Genomic DNA, 22,038 nt, shown 5'->3' on the forward strand with positions numbered 1-22,038 from the left:
GCCCCATGCAAGATATCACCTCGTGGGGTCTAAAAGATCCTTAGAAAGGTGAGGAATCATCCCAGGACTAAACGACAGGACTTGGTCAATGGCCTGAAAAAAGCTGGGACCACCGTTTCTAAGGTGACTGTTGGTAATACACTAAGACGTCATGGTTTGAAATCATGCATGGCACGGAAGGTTCCCCTGCTTAAACCAGTACATGTCAAGGCCCGTCTTAAGTTTGCAAGTGACCATTTGGATGATACAGAGGAGTCGTGGGAGAACGTTTTGTGGTCAGATGAGACCAAAATGGAACTTTTTGGTCATAATTCCACTCACCGTGTTTTGAGGACGACGAATGATAAGTTCCATCCCAAGAACACCATCCCTACTATTGAAGCATGGGGGTGGTAGAGATCATGCTTTGGGGGTGTTTTTCTGCACATGGGACAGGACGACTGCACTGTATTAAGGAAATGATGACCGTGGTAATGTATTGTGAGATTTTGGGGAACAACCTCTTTCCCTCAGTCAGAGGATTGAAGATGGGTCGTGGCTGGGTCTTTCAACATGACAATGAATCGAAGCACAAAGCCAGGAAAACCAAAGAGTGGCTCCGTAAGAAGCATATCAAGGTTCTGGTGTGGCCGAGTCAGTCTCCAGACCTAAACCCAATAGAAAATATTTGGAGGGAGCTGAAACTCTGTGTTTCTCAGTGACAGCCCAGAAACCTGTCTGATGTAGAGAAGATCTGTGTGCGGGAGTGGGCCAAAATACCTCGTGCAGTGTGTGGGAACCAGCTGAACATCTACAGGAAACGTTTGACCTTTGTAATTGCAAACAAAGGCTACTGTACCAAATATTAACATTGGTTTTCTCAGGTGTTCAAATACTTATTTCCATCTGTATCACACAAATAAATCGTTAAAAAAAATCATAAATTGTGATTTCTGGATTTTTCTTTTTAGATTATCTCTCTCATAGTGGACATGCACCTACCACCTTCCTGCATGTTTTTGGGATGTGGGAGGAAACCGGAGAGCACAGAGGAAACCCACACAGGCACCGGGAGAACATTGAAACTCCACACAGGCAGGGCCAGGATTTGAAACCCAGACCTCGGAACAGTGAAGCAGATGCTCTCATTGTGCTGCTTAATGAGTAACATTAATACTTTAGTATCAATAAATAGAGGCTAGGACAACTGCCGTTAAATATGTTTTGTATGACTATGAAACAATATTAAACCATATTCCTCATTGATAATGATTGTGTTTAGTTTAGAATAGGGCATTTATTTTGTTCTGGGTGAAAGGTGGTGGCTTCTTCGGTTATACATCCTAGTAGTGTGGGCTTTCTGGGGCATGTCACAGATGGGAAAAATGATGACAGGAAATGCAAGAGGTGTGTTTCATCCTGCCCGATGCCATTTGCTCGGCAAAGATATCTTATCTGGTTAATGATGGTAAAGTTTAGCTGTAATTATTATTTCCAACAATTAATAGTTGGGCAAGTCTTTAGAGAAGCTCAATGTAGGTTATAGGTTGTTAGTTTAGGTTATCATGCATTTTAGGTTCATCCTATTTAGGTTCATCCTAAAATTTCACCGAACCTGCCCCCCCCCCCCCCAAAAAAAAAAAAAAAAAACTGGGACGTGGGAGCACTGTGGAATAGCTGTAAAGCGTTGGCCTCACAGTTCTGAGGATGCGGGTTCAATCTTAGCCCCACCTGTGTGGAGTTAACACATTCTCCCCGTTCCTGCATGGGTTTTCTCTGGGCATGCCGGTTTCCTCCCACATCCCAAAAACATGCAGTAATTGGAGACTGTAAATTGCCCTTAGGTGTGATTGTGAGTGTGACTGTTTGTCTCCATGTGCCCTGCGATTGGCCGGCAACCAGTTTAGGGTGTACCCTGCCTCCTGCCCGATGACAGCTGGGATTGGCTCTAGCTCTCCCACGATCCTCGTGAGGATAAGCAGCTAAGAAAATGGATGGATGGAAAACAAATGTTTTGTGTGTAGTGTGTCATGAGTTGTTGTGCAACAAACACAAGGAAGATAGAATCCCATTTTTCTTACCTTAACGCGGACCTCGTTGGCCTGTGGTGGCTCGACGTCAATCTCCTCAATCGTCAATGGCTTGTTTGGTTCCCAGGCCACAGCTGCCTTACACCTGATCACCTTGAGAAAAAATAAAAAAAATGCACATTGTTCTCAGGCATTTGGTATGAAAGATAATAATGGAGGTCTATAATTCATCCTACATTGAATTTACTGTGGAATGAAGTAAAAACAAAAAAAAGGTAGCTGACTGGTTACCACATTGGCTCACATTTCTGAGGACCTTGCCTGTGTGAAATAAGCATTTTTTACCCTTGCATGGATAGGTTTTCTCCGGGTCCTCCTTTTTCCTTCCGCATCCCAAAAAACCTGCATGGTAGGTTATCTGAAGTCTCAAAATTGGTAGGTGTCAATATGAGTGTAAATGTCAGGGGGCATTAGCCCTGCGATTGGCTGGCAACCAGTTCAGCGTGTCAAATGGGATTGGCACCAGCACTCCCGTGACCCCAATCAGGACAAATGCTCTGGAATATGAATGGATGCTTGAAGCCAAAACTGACAAAATGGTCAAGTAGGCAAACAATCCACACAAAGAACACAATCTGTTTGCAACATTGTGTGTGTTTGTCCTGAACAACAAAGAGCCTGTTTAATTTTAGATTTTTGTATCTGTGATAGTGTTTAATCCAACCAGAATAAAGGTCACATGACTCAGAGATCTAAAAGGTCAGGCAAGAGTTAATATTCCCCCCTGTTAACTCATTTGAAAACTTGAAAACTGAAAAAATAACGTTACAAAGACGATATTCTGCCAGTCTCAAACATTTTTCCAACTGTGACCTCAAAGCACAAATCTCGTTGTCTCTCTGAGAATTTGAAAAGAATATATTCACACAGTAGTTACACTATCCATCCATCCATCCATCCATCCATCCATCCATCCATCATCCATCCATCCATCCATTTTCTTAGCCGCTTATCGTCACAAGGGTCGCGGAAGTGTTGGAGCCTCCCAGCTGTCATCAGGTAAGAGGCGGGGTACACCCTTAACTGGTAGCCAGCCAATCGAAGGGCACATTGAGACAAACAGCTGCACTCTCAACCACACCTAGGGACAATTTAGTGTCCAATTAATGTTGCATGTTTTGGGGATCTGGGAGGAAACCGGAGTTGCTGGAGAAAACCCACGCAGGCACAGGTTGGAGGAGGGGCCTTTTGCTTCTTAATGGACGGTAGTTTCAGGCAAGGGGGGATGAAAGGAAGATCTTGGTGTGGTATGGGCTGGACTCCATCGTTGACAATACTCTTCATCCTATCCATCAGACCTAACATTGCATTCAGGCTGGGAGAGGGGGAGCCAACATCTACTGCGGATTGTATGGTTGTTGTAGTCATAGAGGGGAGATTCTGCGATATGGATGGCTCCAATGGGGCAGGAAGAGGTGTGGGATATTTAAAGTGCTGGCACATTCCATTTGTGATTTGCTCATCAGATTGTTTGGATGATGCAAATGAATCTGAGTGCACCTTGTCTTGCCTTATCTCTTGTTCCTCCGATTGTTTGGGAACAACAATAAACAAAATATTAAAATTGAAAGTGTATTGTTGATGGTTGAGCTGGATGTAGAAAACTATATCATGCTTAGTTTGCTTGTTGCGACACAGCAGAGCAACTGGTTAGAGCATTGGCCTCCCAGTTCTGAGGACCGGGGTTCAAATCCCAGCCCTGCCTTTGTGGAGTTTACATGCTCTCCCCGTGCCTGCGTGGGTTTTCTCCCACCACCCAAAAACATACATTCATTGAATACTCTCAGTTGCCCCTAGGTATGATTCTGAGTGCCCTGCCCTCCATGTGCCCTGTGATTGGCTGGCAACCAGATCAGGGTGTACCCTGCCTCCTGCCTGATGACAGCTAGGATCAGCTCCAGCATTCCCGGCGACCCTTGTAAGATAAGTGTGTCAGATAATGAATGCATAGTATGTCTGTTTGTCTTGAAAAAAAATTTATGGTCATTTTTTTTTTTAAATATTGCTGCAGTATTGTCCTCCAGTTCCCGAATGACCCCTAAACAGACCATAACACTTTTTTTTACATTTTTTTTTTTGTGTACCTGGCTTTAGGAAATCAAGACACACCCACAGTGAAAAAAAGGGCACCGACTTTTTACACAATGCAAACTACTATTCTGAACCAGTTAGCAACTTACGAGTTGTAGGCAGATACGACAGTTCCAAAGGTCAAACCAGAGCAAGAGGAAATGGGTGAAAAAGAACAAAAACAAAGTAGAGAAATGGTTCTTTGAGGTTAAATGACGTTTGGGACCCTAACACTGCAGTATATATACTGGCAGCATGGTTTCCTCATGTGTTTCAACAGATAAAATGTTTATAAATCATAGAGCTCCCTTAGAACGACTGAATAATTATCCATGAATTATTGAACAGGGTCCAGTTTTGCAATAGACTCATTTTTGTGAGTGCCGCTGAATAAACAAACACATATTGAAGGCTATACTACCTACCTTACCAGCTGTAGCCATGTTCAGTGTTTTCTGGAGGAAGGGAGGAACTGACAGAAGAGAGCTGCAGCTGCTGGACAAGCTTGAGCCACAATCATGGATGACTTATACAAGAAATTCATATAACAATGGGCGGAGCTTCAGGCTCTAAAATAAAGTTGAGTGTATAAAGTTTAAATCACAAAGATAACAACATTGGTTCTTTTAACTGGCATGTTACCTTTATATTTAACTGAACAAAGAAATTAAACATTTTATAAAACAGTTAATTTGTTAATTAACTACTGAAATAGCCCTATATATATATCGTATTTCTTGTGTGCTTTATGAGCGCTAAAACAGCCTGGGGTCAAGTTGACTCCGAAGAACATTGATGTGGACATCTTGTAGAGAACACTGAAAATACATATTAATCCTGTCCATTTTATGTTCACCAAGTTGCCTCCTTTTAAATTGGGATTAGTCATCAAGTATTAAACCAAGAAGATAATCATTCATTTAGAGACTTTAACCATTAAATATGGACAAATCTCCCTTGTAATAGAAGGGTTAACAGACATAATGTATCTTAACTCGTGATTTCTCCACTGACTGCTGGTTTCTCCGACCATACATTTGGTTATTGTTTTGCAAGTAAGTTAAACCATGGCTTGCAATAGGTCAAAAACACCAAGCCTCCTTGTTTGAAGGATTTACAAAACAAAATTGGATTTTATAGCCCAAATTTTACATTGCTACCTGTATTTATTATGTAACATAAAACCTAAACTACCTTTCTATGCATTATTAAACATTTATTCCTTGACAGATGTGTAGAAAAGCAATATTTTATCTCAGTATTGTTTTTTCCCGAGGAATGTGACATTAAATAGGTTACGTATCCTTGTCAAAACACTTTTTATCTTGAACAGACCGTACCCTAGCCGAAGTGGCCCCGCTGAATTACGTATGCTTACAAAAGAAATCTGTTAGCATTGTCTTATCATTGCCTTTCATTTATAAAATAAAACAAAAACGGTAAACCAGACACTTTCACGAATTCATTGTGATAAAAAGTCTCTACCTGAGCCTGAGCCCATTTTGCCCGGGTCTTATCTTGTTTCTGTTTTTGTATGGGAAGTCGAATTTTTTGTGAAATACGTAATGAAAAATACTCGTTGTCCCGAAGAAGGTCAAGATATTGTTATGAAAACGACATATAATATTATTCTCTTCAATGTCTATATGAAAAAAAAAGAGTGGAGAGCGTGTCATTCATGCGCAAAGTTGCAGAAGTCTTACTTGACATCCCAGTGGCAGCCATGTTGCCTGCAACGTCATTTGCAGATGTCACCTGGGACAGTCGCCATTGAGAAGGCGTTATGCCACCTGCTATGGCTCGAAGTACATGTAGACAATCAAACGTCTCTCACTCGTGCAGAAAAGACATCGAACATGAATACAGTTGCGGTAACTTTGGCTGCTGGGGTGACCGCTGCCATTAGAGAATTAGAAGGCAGATTGGAAAAAGTTGCCAATTTGAGAGCTGACCAATTCACTCATTTGACTCAGCTAGGACTGTACAAGGCAGAATTAAACAGACACCAAGAGGTTCCACAAAATATCGGAAATCGCCTTAAGAGAACCACTCCTGAACATGAAGATAGAGCGAACGCTGAAGCGGAAAAGCAGAACCACGCCCTTCGCACAACAAGAAGCAGCCCGACTGAAAAAAGAACAGGAAAGTGCTGTCTACGCTGCGGAACATGCAGCCAGAGGCTCTTCAAATGAGGAAGCAGAAAATTGGTTGTTATGTTGCTCATTTACAGAATCAATTAGCAGAATTAACGTCTCATGTCCAGAATCTTTCACATGCCCATCCTGACTCTAATCTGGATCGAACCAGAGGTCCTGAAGACCCAGAGAAATCATCAGAAGGTCCAGCTTTTCCTTATCGACCTGTGACTCATTGCCAAATCTTGCAGGCACCCATGTTAGTCAAAGTTGACCCGCTACTAGTAACTCTGCTATGTTTTACAAACCTTTCTCTCCCACTGATGTGAGTGTGCTGATGCAGAAACTTCCACCTATGCGATCTGGTGGTGTAAATTGGCTTCAAGCAGTGCAGAGAGCGGTTAAGGGACAAATGTTAAGAGCAAGTGACATCTGTGTTCTCCTTACACAATCATATCCGCTTTCACAGTTGAATACTTTGATGCAAAATTCAGGTTTTTCTTCTCTTCCCAATCATCAGGCTCTTACATGAGAAAATTATTTCACATTGTCTAGAGCGTTAGACACTATTTCTCCTCCCTGAGTGTGTCGTTTCAGATCTGGTGTTTGCTCCCAAAGCAGATGAGGAGCCCGCAGCTTTTGTTGACCGAGCCCTAGCTGATTACACTCTGAAAACAGGACACGCCCCTATGGCCTCCTCTTTGCATTGTGTTGCGTCAAGTGTTCCGAGCAGCCATTTTGAAGGGCATTCCCAAGTCTGTGGCGCAGGCCATGGAGGCCAATCTGGACCTTCCCTTGACCGGTGGTTGTCACATCTTAAACATAATTTGAGGAGATGTGATAAAGAAAAAGAGTCTAAGGTTGACAAACACAAAACTACAGAAACAGAACTTGCCATGTTGCAGTTGCAAAATCTAAAAAAGGAGGAAGAATCCGCTCTTTCTCTGATCTCATCTCCCTCTGTCGGTCCCGAGTGCATGATGTATCAAGCAGGTCCATTCATGGGCTGAGGTCTGTGTATCATCCACAGTCACAAGGACAGGTTGAGCGCATGAACAGGAATATCACGGAGAAGATAGCTAAGGCTTTAGCGTCATCCATGCTCAATTGGTTGCAAGCTCTTCCATTGGCACTAATGAACGTTCGGATGTCATTAAATTCTTCTAAACGTTGGACTCCATTTGAGTGTCACACTAACAGAGTGTTCCAGCACCCACGGCTCCATTGCCTGCGACTGAATGTCCAGGCCCACCTGGGCTCAAACAACTAACCATCAATTTTTATCATTTAACTGAAATACAACCAAATGCTCACCTCGAATTGAATACTTGTGAATCTGTGTGGTTAAAAGTAAATAAACGAAAATGGTCTGAACTTAGGTGGACGGGTCCCTTGTAGGTCATGGAGCGGACGACTGCAGCAGTACGTCTTGCAGGAAAGGGGGACTCGTGGTTCCACATCTCGTCTACACGACCCCCCAGATCCGTCACAGGCTCAGTGATCCCTCCCCCTTATGACAACCGGAGAACCAGTGCCAGCTGGCACCCGTTGATGACATCATTCGACAAGGGTTGATTTCACGGACATGGCAGAATAACCCCGGTATATCAACCTGGGTCCAGGCAGTCAAACCCTAAGGTCCTGAAGTAGCCAACTACGCCCCATCTCAACTCATCCCACCCCAGAGGAAAAGGTGCAACACCTCCCTCCACCTCAACCATGCGACCCTCGGCAAGCCTGTTGACCGATGGATTGACCTAATAATCCATTAATAAATTAATAGTCCCAGTGATCTTCTCGTGGCCGGCTACTAAACTTATCCCTGCGCCGTCATGTCTCCATATCTCAGCTGGGATGATTCCTGCATGACCCTGCGTCTATGGAGGTTTGGAAACTAGTGGACACTAGTCGTCTGCTGACCTCCAACATGTTGTATACTTATGCGTACTTGAGTGCCAAATCATTAAACACGACCCATTGTTATGTTTGCTCTCTAATGCCTCATACTACTACACAACCTTCGCTAACCGCTAAAGTTATGACAGTCGAGGAAGCTAAGTGTTTTGCATCAATGTCTATTTTGGGCTATCAACATTCCTATTGTTCTATATTGTTCTAAACGACACGGTCGCATGTCCATATCAAGTTGCTGTGGCCATTAGGAACAATACTTGTAACAAAAAATCTTTCTTAGCCCCTGTGTTTCACTATAAAATACCTGGCCAACCCCTTGCTGTTAATCATACCTATTATATACATGACCAATGTTATATAAAGGAACATGGAAACATCACTCTGGGCTCCTTGAACGTTACACTGCAATGCAAGGGGAACCGAGCTGTATCCTCCCGTGAAGGAGCCCACTGTAATATGTCAGGACCATCAAATGGCACCTACCCCACTGATGGTGCAATGTGGCTTTGTGGCACTTCCCCTTATTATGGTCTTCCTCCAGGATGGAAGGGAGTGTGGGCTCCCATCCGTGTTACTGATCACACCTTCCTGATGCCTCGGGAGGACGACACTCAGTCGTCCCATCGACGATCCAAACGCTCTGCTGATATCCCCACCTTTGCTCCACATGATCCTGTGTGGGGTTACAAGTTCCAGATGAGTTCAAACACTCTGCCGTAGGCACAAAAATTTTGTACTCAGAGTAGGTAATTTAGGTCTTCGTCTTGAAGCTGTTTGTTTAGATTTAAGTGTTTTATAAATATGTCTCTGGCTATTTTCAAAGGATACAACTCCGAGATTGATTCTATGCGCACCATGCTTTTGCAGCATCAATTGAAAAGCCACGATGTCATGCCACAGGTTTGATACCGCTTATGGTCCGCCCTTCTGACAAGATAAAGGATGTGTGCATTCTCTGTACCTGCGCACTTGTGATTTGGTCTCTAAAGCTATTGCCTGTAACTCATAAGTGCCCAGAATATTATGTAAGTAATAAAATGTGAAAAAACTGTTCATCATCTCCAACCTTTATTTGGATAACCAACATTCTCACTACCCGAAATAAAAAAAAAAAAGGGCGGAGGAAAAAAGCGTCTCCCAGCAGGAGCCAGACCAGACTGCTGTTCTGTAGAGTAAAGAGTAAAAGCATTTCTGCCTGTCTCAAGCAGAAAACTATGACTCTATCTTTATCACAGGCGCATGAGAGTTAACTGTTGCAGTAGACCCAGATTTTAAGTAGGACTCCTAATATTAGGTTGTTATGCTTCTGATGATTTCGTTCAAAAGAACACATGTTTTCAGTGAATGTAATGAAGTGAATTAGTTTATGAAATCATTCGTTCTTTCAGCTCTGCCGCCTTTAGCCAGCCCGCTGAGACCAGAAAAAATAGCGTTCTGTGCAGTCTTGACATGTAAATTGAGACACACAGGTGTTGTGGCAGAGAAGATCTGGTCAGTTTTCAAAATAAAAGACAATGACACAGTAATTGCAATACAACAAAAATTAAATAAAATGGTCATTCTTTCTCTGTGGCATGGTAACAAATGCCTTGCGGCCTGGTACCATTCCGCAGACTGGTGGTTGGAGACCACTGTGTTATTTTAAATATTTCTAAGTAGTAAGAGAGACCCCTGCTTGAGCTGTTGTCATGATGGAGAGGTTTGTATATCCTGATGATCCTAGGTTTCACGCCCCTGGTAGGTTCACCCATGGCAAACACGTTCTAGGTGAGGGACCAGACAAAGCATGACCGAAAGACTCCCATGATGGTATACATGAATAAATTCAGGTTTCACTTACATGTGTCATGATCTTGACGCTCCAGCCCGGGCTGTGTGGGTGTCCGCGGTTGTGCTGATTGGGAGGTGCACACCTGCGCCTCATGCAGCCTGATTATGCTATGTATTTATATGACCCCGATGACGACTGGCCGGCGCCAGTTCGCTGAGCTTCATGTCCCGTTCCAGCACTCTTGTATCCCTGATCGACAAACCGTGTGTACCGACCTTCGCCTGTTCTCCGACCAACCTTGTAAGCCTGACTCCTTTGATACTTCTGCCTGCTTTGATCATTCTCCTGTGTACCGACTCCTGCCTGCCCGCTCACCTGCTCTCTTCGCCCGAGGTCCCAACTACCGCTGCTGCACCCGACTGCCTGCTCGATCCCCGACCTCGGCATATAATAAACGTTTCTCCCTGAATTACCTTGCATCGTCCGAGTCCTGCATTTGGGTCATATTCTCGTTCCGATGGGACATGACAACATGGACACGGGTCACCGGGGCCAACCTCTCAAGCCAGGCCTGGAGGTGGGGTTCAAAGGCAAGCTCTTGGTGGTTGTGCCTGCTCCCCATTGGGCTCAGAAGGGCCCCTTGACAGCTTAACATGGATCCACCTTCCCATGGACTCACCACCTGTGACAGGAGCCATAGGGATCTGGTGCAATGTGACCATTGTGGTAGTCGAAGGCGGGGACCTATGCGATCTGATCCCTGGCTAGAAAAACTGGCTCTTGGAACATGGAATGACACCTGGCCCGACCTGGTGCGTGAGGTTGAGAAGTTCCAATAGTTGGACTCGCCTCTACACGCGACATGAGCTCTGTTACCAATAATTTTGAGAGGGGTTGGACTGTGTCCCACTGGAGTTGCCCATGGTGAGAGGCGCTGAGCAGGTGTGGGCATATTTATTGACCCCCCCAGCCCGACGCCTGGCCTACATTGGGGTTTCCCCAGTGGATAAGAAGGGAGCCTCCCTCTGCCTTCAGATGGGGGAATGGGTTCTGACTGTTGTTTGTGCCTATGCACCAAACAGAGTTCAAAGTACCCACCCTTTTTGGAGTCCTTAGTGGGGGTGCTAGAGAGTGCTCCTGTTGGCGACTCTGTCATTCTGCTGGGGGACTTCGATTCTCACGTAGGCAATGAAACCCAGTAGGGCATGATTGGGATGAATGGCCACCTCAATTAAAACCCCAATGGTGTTCTGCTATTGAACTCCTGTGCTCATCACGGATTGTCTATAACAAACACCATGTTCAAGCATAAGAGTGTCCAAACGTGCACTTGGCACCAAAATTCCCAAGGTTTCATTTCGATGATTGACTTTGTGGTCGTGTCATCGGACCTACGGCCACGTCTTGGACACTTGGTTGAAAAGAGGGATGGAGCTGTCAACTGATCACCACCTGATGGTGAATTGGCTCCAATGGTGGGGAAAGATGCCAGTCCGACGTGGCTGGCCCCAACAAATTGTGAGGGTCTGGTGGTAACGGCTGGCATAATTCCCTGTCGGAAGGAGTTTCAACCACCACCTCTGAAAAAAAACTTTGCTCATGTTCCGGGGGAGGTGGGTTACATTGATTCTATTCATCACTTTTATGAACTTTGTATCGGTGTAGGCGAGGTGGAGAGGGGTGTAGTTCTGTGCCTCAGCATTGCATCACTGCTTTTTGCAGATTATGTGTTTCTGTTGGTAAGATATAAATCGTGATCTTCAACTCTCACTGAGTGTGAAGCAGCTAGGATGAGGATCAGCGCCTCCAAATCTGAGACTGTGGTACTCCGATGAAAAGGGGTGGCATGCCCACTCTAGGTCGGGGAAATCCTGTCCCAAGTAGATGAGTTCAAGTATCTGGGGGTCTTTTTCTCGAGTGAGGGAAGAATGGAATGCGAGGCGTCTGCATTGCTTCCAAAATGAGTTTCCTTTGCAGCGTGTCCAGGCTTTCCTTTAGAGATAGGAGGAGTTCAGGGAAGTGCTGCTGCTCCTCTGCATTGAGAGGAGACAGATGAGGTGGCTGGGCCATCTGATTTGGATGCCTGCCGGACACCTCTGTGGTGAGAATTTCTGGGCATGTCTCACTGAAGAGCCAGGGAATTACATAGGATATGCTGGAGAGACTATGTCCCTCACCTGGTCTGGAAATGCACTTGGATCCCCTGGAAGAGCTGGATGAAGTGGTTGGGGAGATGGAAGTCTGGGTGTCCCTGCTAAAGCTACTGTCCCCGGAACTCAACCTCAGATAAGCGGTAGAGGATACTGTCCTTTGTATCAACTATTTAGGGAAGCCAGACAAAAATATAATTTGCATTATACCTTGGAACACAGTGTAAATGGATTATAAATATAATACATTTCACATAAGCAAATTAAAAAAAAATAATTCTGCATTATAGCGACAAACATTCAATTTAATTTCCGGAATCTTAAGTAAAGTAGTTTAATTGAATTCCTATGTCAATTTCAGATCATTTTTGCTAGGATGAAGGGCAAAGTTTACAAAACAGTGGTGAGGCCGGCCATGATGTACGGATTAGAGACGGTGGCACTGAAGAAACAACAGGAAGCAGAACTGGAGGTGGCAGAAATGAAGATGTTGAGGTTCTCGCTCGGAGTGACCAGGTTGGATAGGATTAGAAATGAGCTCATTCGAGGGACGGCCAAAGCTGGATGTTTTGGAGACAAGATTCGAGAGAGCAGACTTCGATGGTTTGGACATGTTCAGAGGCGAGAGAGTGAGTATATTGGTAGAAGGATGCTGAGGATGGCGCTCCCAGGCAAAAGAGCGAGAGGAAGACCAAAGAGAAGGTTTATGGATGTGGTGAGGGAAGACATGAGGGCAGTTGGGGTTAGAGAGGAAGATGCAGGAGATAGGCTAAGATGGCAAAAGATGACACGCTGTGGCGACCCCTAACGGGACAAGCCGAAAGGAAAAGAAGAAGAAGAAGATTTTGTTTTGACATAATATGAAGAGTTTGTTTTTCAAAACGAGACATAGGCATTTTTTTCAGATTTACGAAACTCGCGCCAAAGTTATCCAGGTAATGGATAATTTTGGCGCGAGTTTCGTAAATCTGAAAAAAAATGCTTGTGTCTCGTTTTGAAAACAAACTCTTCATATGGAACATAATGATAGAACACTGTATATTTTACCATACAAACTGTACAGTAGCTATAAAATATCTACACACCCCTTTTCAAATACTGTTTGTTTTGGTGATATTGGAGATACTCTATGTTCTGTATGGAGCCAATCCCAGTTATCAATGGGCAGGAGGCAGGCTACACCCTGAACTGGTTACCAGCCAATCACAGTGCACATGAGACATGGAGACTCACAATCACAATCACAACGAGGGGTAATTTAGAGTCTCCAATTAATGCATGTTTTTGGTATGTGGAAGGAAACCGGAATGCCTGGAGAAAACCCACGCAGGCATGAGGAGAATATGCAAAGTGCACCTAGGTGGTACCAAGATTTTAACCCCAGTCCTCAGAACTGTGAGGCCAATGCTCTTCAGCTGCGTTCCTGTGCCACCCACTCTTAGATTGTTGAAAGAAATTCCCTCCTCTCTCATAAAATTCTGTCCCAAATATTGACCTCATAAGTTAAAGCAATTGAGAGAAACTCACCAATAAGTAGTTACTTTAATTTCTCTTATTGCTATAATTAGCAATTCTGCAGTACAGTACAGCTGCTGCTATGTAAAAACGCACGTACCTTTTAACTTACCCCTTAAGGTAATTACTCATTTTCCCAAGAGTCAACGTATCCCGAACCCACAACCACGACCATAAAACCGAGGTACAAGCTGAAAGGTGGATTTTGTGAACCCTTCCAGGACTAGACCAACCTTTACATAACCATGGACTGCCCCCCTCCACACACGCGCACGCACACATACACTCGCACACACACACAAACACAACTTTTCAACCATGAGTCTTAAAACAATGTCATATTTCATGTGGATGAATTAGTTTAACAAAAGGGCAAGAATGTCTCACAAACTGAAATCTGAACATATTTTATAGCCAAATTTCAGGTAATTTAAAAGTCTTGATTAATGACATATTTAATACTCAACACTGTGGCTACTCACCAAATTTTCCTCCATGCACCGAGAGCCTGTCCATGAAAATCCGGTGTACTTCTACGAATGAACTAGTTTTTCTAACTAACTAACTACTGAACTAGTTCTGCATTCAGCAAATCAGAGCAAATCACTTATGCCTCATTTGGCAGAATGAAGACTAGGAAAAGCCTTCTCAGCAGTTTGTGTCCAAAGCATGTACTGCATGATCACATGCAGAGAAAATTATGTCTAAAACAACAGCCTCAAGCAGTTGTTCGCAATGTGTGCAATTGGTCTCCATCAAGCTCAGAGTTGCAACTCGTAAGACTGTTGGTCTCACAGTTCTGAGGACCAGGCTTCAATGCCGGCCCCGCCTGTGTGGGTTTTCTCCGGGCACTTGGGTTTCCTTGCACATCCCAAAACATGCATTAATTGGACACTCTAAACTGCCCCGAGTTGTGATTGTGAGTGCGGGTGTTGTCTGTCTCTGTGTGCCCTGCGATTGGCTGGGAGCCAGTTCAGAGTGTACCCTGCCTCCTGCCCGTTGACAGCTGGGGTAGGCTCCAACCCATGTGAGGATAAACAGCTCGAAAAAATGCATAGATGGATTGAGCTCAGTGGTGTCCCACATTCTTTTTTCCCAAGGTCAAATCATAATTCAGGTTTTTGTATGGCTATGGAATACAGTGTACTGGAACATGGAAAAAACCCAGTAGTGCACTGAGATCCACAGTACGGGTTTCGCTGTTATGCTGCACATAAATTGAATAAGTAGACAACAGAAGTTAAGTCATCCACAAATGTCATTTTTTTTCTTTTTTACTCATCTTAATCGCTTTGTTTTTAAATGCTTTGAAGCTCTTTCGCTTTTCGTACTGTATTTAAAAATTATTCTTACTTTATTTTTCGCTCTCTGTTTTAAAGACATAATTTTAAGACAAGACACACAGTACTTGGAAAAGGATTTTCTGCTTTCGACTTGTCCAGTTAAGGGTCGCCACAGCGCCTCATCTCAGATGAACGCATATTTGTTTGGCACAGTTTTACGCCAGATGCCCTTAATGATGCAACCCCTCTGCATTACAGCAGGGGAGAGAAGCTTACAGCACCTGGTATTCCCAAACGGTCTCCCATTCAAGTACTAACCAGGGCCAAACCCGCTTATCTTCCGAGATCTGACGAGATCGGCCGTTCTCAGGGTAGCATGGCTGTAAGCAGTACTCTAAAAAGGATAATCATCGATAAATGCAGCTGTAGCGCTCTCTATTGGCCATTTGTATCAACAAGCCACAATTTAAACTGCCTTGACAATTTCTGCACTATTTGTTGAAAATCAACGCCAATAATTTATCCATCTATGTGATCTGTTCATGTCCTGGTCATAAATTTCAGGATTTTAGGTAATGAGAGTGCAAATTGAGTCCATATCATACACTTCAAATCATAATCTTAATTTAATCTTGATCTAGGTAGGCAATTGAGAGCATTCTCTTTCACAACAAGGACCTGGTTGTAGAGCTGACAGAAAAATAAACGAGGTAAAATAAAAATGCATAAAAATAAAGAGGTACAAAAAAATGGACTATGTGATGTACACTAACAAAACAGCATGTATACAAAACACAATACTACGACTACTATTACCACTACTACCACTACTACCACAACTACTACTACCACAACAACTACGACTACTACTACTACTAATAATAATAATAATAATAAAAATAACCATAAAATCCCTCTTCCAAGGAAACCACACAATACAATCCCAAGAAAAAAATTAACCCCTGTCTCAAATTATTTTTTTGTCATTGTTTCCCCACATAAATGATTAAGGTCCTCAAACAAATGTAAATATTAGACAAATATAACCCAAATAAAGATTTTAATAGCTGAAAATCAAGGGAAAAAATATAATTACAATCTGTTCCACAGTCAGGATGAAAACCACTTTGCTCCTCTTGAATCTGAGATTCTATTTCTCGACATACCATTCTCTCCAGCACGCTTAAATAGACCTTACTGTGGAGGCTGAGGAGTGTACGCCCCGATAGTTGGGACACAACCTCCTGTCCCCTTCTTAAAAATAATTTTCTTGAAACTGTTTATTATTCTTTCTCTGTGGCTTCATCAAACTCCCCCCATGCCCAAAATTTTACTTCAACGACAACCAAAACTACATTCCGGTTGGTCAACCACAGGCCAGAAATACCCACTAGGACTCCTTCTTCAGCTTGACGGCATCCCTTACCATTGGTGTACATAAATTGGTTCGGGGATTGCCGCCACAAGTGGCACCACCTTATGGCCAATGCTCCGGTCAGCTGGCTAGGCAAATAGGCACGGAACATCTTCCACTTGGACTCATTGACCCCTGCCTCCCCCAGAACATGAGTTAAGTTCTTTTGGAGGTGGGAGTTGAAATTCCTTTTGACATGTGATTTTGCCAGACGTTCCCAGCTGATCCTCACAAAACGCTTGGGCTGCCACGTCGGATCAGTGTCTTCCCCCACCATCGGAGCTAAATCAACACCAGGTGGTGATCAGTTGATAACTCCATCCCTCTCTTCACCGAATGTCCAAGACATACGGTTGCAAGGCCCATGACACAACCATAAATTCGAATTGCGACCTAAGGTCTCCTGGTCCCAAGTGGGACCCATATGCTTGAACATGGTGTTTGTGATGGACAATTCGTGCTGGGCACAGAAGTCCAATAACAAAATACCGCTCGGGTTCTGATCTCCCTCTAAGGACTCCAAAAAGGGTGGGTACTCTCGTGCATCTTCTTCTCTAACACCCACTGTCCTCATGTCCTCTCTCACAACATCTATCAACCTTTTCTTTAGTCTTCCTCTCCCTCTTTTGCCTCGGAGCTCCATCCTCAGCACCCTTCTAACAATATACTCACTCTCTTGCCTCTGAACATGTCCAAACCATCTAAACCTGCTCTCTCTAACCTTGTCTCCAAAACATCCAACTTTGGCTGTCCCTCTAATGAGCTCATTTCTAATCCTATCCAACATGTTCACACCAAGCAAGAACCTCTGCATCTTCATTTCTGCTACCTCCAGTACTGCTTCCTGTTATTTCTTCAATGCCGCCATCTCTAATCAGTACATCATGGCCGGCCTCACAATTGTTTTATAAACTTTGCCCTTCAACCTAGCGGAGACTCTTCTGTCACGTAGAACACCAGACACCTTCGGCCAACTGTTCCACCCTGCTTGGACCTGTTTCCTCACTTCCTTACCAGACTCTCCATTGCTCTGTATTGTTGACCCCAAGTATTTGAAGTCGTTCACCATCGCTATCTCTTCTCCCTGGAGCTTCACTCTTCCTCCTCCACCCCTCACATTCATGCACATATATTCTGTTTTACTTTGCCTAATCTTCATTCCTCCCCTTTCCAGTGCATGCCTCCATCTTTCTAATTGTTCCTCCGCCTGCTCCCTGCTTTCATGGCAGATAAGGATATCATCTGCGAACATCATAGTCCAAGGGGATTCCAGTCTAACCTCATCTGTCTATCCATTACTACTGCAAACATGAAGGGACTCAGAGCTGATCCAAGTTGCAGTCCCACCTGTACCTTAAATTCTTCTGTCACACCTACGGCACAGCTCACCACTGTTCTGCTGCCCTCATACATGTCCTGTACTGTTATGACATATTTCTCCACCACACCAGACTTACGCATGCAGTATCACAGTTCCTCTCTTGGTATTCTGTCATAGGCTTTCTCTAGATCCGCAAAGACACAATGTAGCTCCTTCTGACCTTCTCTGTATTTTTCCACGAGCATCCTCAAGGCAAATAATGCATCTGTGGTACTCTTTCTAGGCATGAAACCATACTGTTGCTCGCAGATAATGACTTCTGTCCTGAGTCTAGCTTCACTACTCTTTCGTATAACTTCATTGTGTGGCTCATCATCTTTATTCCTCTATAGTTTCCACAGCTCTGAACATCACCTTTGTTCTTAAAAATGGGGACTAGCACACTTTTCCTCCATTATTCTGGCATTCTCTCCCGCTAGTATTCTATTGAATAAATTCACCCATTCCACCCCTCCAAATTGCTTCCATACCTCCAGAGGTATGTCATCAGGACCAACTTCCGTTCCACTTTTTATCCTCTTTAGTGCCTTTCTAACTTCCCCCTTACTAATCATTGCCACTTCCTGGTCATTCACGCTTGCCTCTTCTACTCTACCATCTTTCCCATTTTCTCCCCACCACTCCCTTACAATCAGTAACCTCCTTCAGATTACATCGTCTGCACAAAATATAATCCACCTGCGTGCTTCTACCTCCGCTCTTGTAGGTCACTCTATGTTCCTGTCTCTTCTGGAAATAAGTGTTCACCACTGCCAATTCCATCCTTTTTGCGAAGTCCACCACTATCTGACCCTCAAAGTTCCTTTGCTGAATGCCATTTTTACCCATCACTTCTTCATCGCCCCTGTTTCCTTCGCCAACATGTCCATTGAAATTTGCACCAATAACTACTCTCTCTCTCTCTCTCTCTCTCTCTCTCTCTCTCTCTCTTCTCTCTCTCTCTCTCTCTCTCTCTCTCTCTCTCTCTCTCTCTCTCTCTCTCTCTCTCTCTCTCTCTCTCTCTCTCTCTGGGATGCTCAGGACTACTTCGTCTAGTTCCTTCCAGAATTTCTCTTTCAACTCGAGGTCACATCATACCTGTGGGGCATAGCCACTAATCACATTATACACAATACCCTCAATTTCAAATGTCATCCTCATCACTCGATCAGATACTCTTTCCACCTCCAAAACATTCTTAGCCAGCTCTTCCTTTAAAATAACCCCTACTCCATTTCTCTTTCAATCTACTCCATGGTAAAATAATTTAAACCGTCCTCCTAAACTTCTAGCCTTAATCCCTTTCCACTTGCTCTCTTGGATGCACACTATATCAACCTTTCTTCCAGGCTCGGCAAACCAGACGCACTATCCCGTATCCATGAAGGGGAGCGAACGGAAGCCGTGAGTGTCCCCATACTTCCGGAGGCCTGCTTTGTGTCCGAGTTCACTTGGGAGATCGAGACACAGGTAAAGGATGCCCTAAGGGACTCTCCCGGCCCAGCCAAATGTCCTTCCGGTCGTCTGTTCGTGGTACCCTCACTACGGGGAGACGTCATCGATTGGGCCCGGCATGGCAAAGACCCACTCAGTAATCCAACAATGGTTTTGGTGGCCAAACCTAGGAAGGGATGTGAAGAAGTATTTCAACGCGTTCCCGATCTGCATGGCTAATAAGTCCTCTCGGCTGCGGCCAATGGCTGAGCTGCGCCCGCTACCAATTCCCTCTCGCCCTTGGTCACACATCTCTCTAGATTTCGTTACGGGTCTACCCTGTTCCCAGGGGAACTCTCAGTTATTGATCAGTTCCTAAGATTTCGTCCGCCAAGCAGACTGCTCAGCTCCTGCTAGATAAGGTCATTCGCTATCACGGTATGCCAATGGACGTAGTATCGGACAGAGGACCACAATTTGTGTACCGGTTCTGGAAGGAGTTCTGCACCCTTATTGGGGTGAAAGTAAGCCTTACGTCAGACCAACACCTGGAATCCAATGGTCAAACTGAAAGAATAAACCAGGATCTGGAGAACGGTCTCCTTTGTCTGGTATCACATGATCACAGCACTTGGAGCCAGCACCTCGGATGGGTGGAATATCCCCACAACTCGCTGCCTTCCACTTCCACAGGTATGGCTCCGTTCCACATCGTTCATGGGTACCCCCTTCTCTGTTTCCATCGGTAGGTGCCGACTCCACGGTGCTATCCACGTTGGCAGTAGTAAGACGCTGCAAGCAGACCTGGTAGCTAGCCAGAAAGACGCTACTACGCATGGGCAGCTTCAACAAGTCCGCGGCATATCTCAAGAGAAGAAGGGTGGAGCAACATGTATGGTTGTCCACAATGGATATTCCACTGCCGATGGAATCACATAAGCTAGCTTCCTGGTTCGTGGGTCCTTTTCCTATTGCCAAGATCATTAACCCTGTCGCTGTATCCTTGAAGCTTCCGAGATTGATGAGGGTTCATCCCACGTTCTATGTGAGTCGGCTCCGGCCAACTCGTCCACCGCCATTGGAACAAATAAAGACCTTCTTTTTAACTGCTTCCCTGCGTACTGAGTCATGCATTTGGGTCCACACTAGAGTTCTGGTCATGACAGTAACTATCCATCCATCCATCCATCCATCCATCCATCCATTTTCTTTGCCGCTTATCCTCACGAGGGTCGCAGGTGTGCTGGAGCCTATCCCAGCTGTCAACAGGCAGGAGGCGGGAGACACCCTGAACTGGTTGCTAGCCAATTGCAGGGCACATAGAGACAAACAACCGCACTCACAATCACACCGAGGAGCAATTTAGAGTGTCCAATTAATGTTGCATGTTTTTGGGATGTGGGAGGAAACAGGAGTGCCCGGAGAAAACCCACGCAGGCACGGGGAGAACATGCAAACTCCACACAGGCGGGTCCGGGATCGAACCCAGGACCTCAGAACTGTGAGGCCAACGCTTTCAAGCTAATCCATCGTACCGCCTTTCAGTATAATCATGTTGAACTAAGTCGATGCGCAATCTGCATGATATTAATCAATAGTTGCAGCCCTGACACTAACACATTTTAACTTTGAAAAAGATTTCTCTATCCATGGACAACTTTGGCTCGACTCTGGTGCTGATAGATGCTAGAGCAGGGGAAAAAATGTGAACAAAAAAAAGTGAACCTCTGCAAACTGTTGTAGACTTGACTGTCTTGAGTGAACAAGATGTTTCACATGAATGTCAGATGTTATATAAGCGCAGTAACATTATTGCCAGCTTCAAATTCTATTTTTATTGTCTTACACTGTCCATTATCATCTGCATTTGGGATTTGTAATTTGTTGTCCATGAATTAAACAGAGACATAAATAATCTTGGAGATAATAGTTTGTTTCATCTTGTCTTATATTGTCTTTTTTTTAATGTAAATCGACACCTCGATTATTGGAGAAATGGATGACGCTGCTTTGGCCTTTTACATTCCAGCCTATGGTGACAGGATTGCTGCAAGGTGTTTCTCAATGGAAAACCAAAGAGTTTCCTTCCCCATTCAGTCAGGGATGATTGTTTGGACTGTGAATGTGGGCCATGGTAGATTTTCTTGGTGTAGGTGTTGTATAAGTAGTCGAGGAAACAATAACTCACACAAGCACCGGTTGAAAATTAACGAAAAAGTCTACCCTATCAACAGTGAACAATCCGCAAAACTCAAATTTTACATGGTCCTTTTTGCATGTTTGGATTGTGAAATGTTACACATATCTAATATGTGCAAACTCCAGTAAAGAACTTGTCATATTGAAAGATTCATAAGTATGCTTCATTTGCTGAGGACAACTGCGTTTCAACATTAATGTAGAGTGACATGGGATTCAAATACCTGCAGTACAAATACAATAGTTGACCTGATCTATTTGGTAGAGAGATGACATAATCAGCAAATACTAATATTCACAAAATGTTGTTACATCGAATTGTTTTGCTGCAGATTACACAGACAGTCAATTCACAGGAGCACCCCGCCTCCTCAAAGTTAGAAAGGTATCATTCATTAGTGTTATAATAAACAAAAACTTGGGATCAAAACAAAAAAGGTTTTACTGCTCAGTATCAGGAGATAGTGTAAGAGCTACATTTGAAATTAAGCATGCACAGTATTACGATCATTACATTACGTTCCACCAGACACATTGTATTAGACAGTTTTGATTATAAATGATTGACAATACACTTGAGATTTTACATGTTTTTTTATGGACACATTACAATTTACTTTTCTGGAACAGAAAGATACACTGGGCACAATGTGGAGATGTCCATTTGGAGCAAATTCACTACTGAGCTCGACAATTTTTAGAGAGTTCCATGATCCTGTAGACC

The 22,038-nt window shown here is 44.0% G+C and overlaps 1 protein-coding gene and 1 pseudogene across 4 annotated transcripts in view; both read right to left on the minus strand.

Moving 5' to 3' along the window:
- The window catches only part of LOC133513056 (alcohol dehydrogenase 1-like), a 46,694-nt gene that overhangs the window by 20,069 nt on the left and 4,587 nt on the right, over nt 1–22,038 (minus strand). For 3 of the 4 annotated variants that reach the window (XM_061843349.1, XM_061843352.1, XM_061843350.1), the window contains 2 exons: nt 8,672–8,861; nt 2,061–2,162 (listed from right to left, as the gene is read on the minus strand). In XM_061843349.1, the coding sequence (XP_061699333.1) occupies nt 2,061–2,162; nt 8,672–8,861 (292 nt within the window). Of the gene's footprint in view, nt 1–2,060; nt 2,163–4,564; nt 4,888–8,671; nt 8,862–22,038 lie in introns of those variants that run through there. The other variant, XM_061843353.1, reaches the window with a different exon arrangement.
- On the minus strand, nt 15,177–15,295 carry LOC133513845 (5S ribosomal RNA; annotated as a pseudogene).

This window comes from Syngnathoides biaculeatus, chromosome 15, assembly GCF_019802595.1.
Source record: "Syngnathoides biaculeatus isolate LvHL_M chromosome 15, ASM1980259v1, whole genome shotgun sequence".
Lineage (NCBI taxonomy): Eukaryota > Metazoa > Chordata > Actinopteri > Syngnathiformes > Syngnathidae > Syngnathoides > Syngnathoides biaculeatus.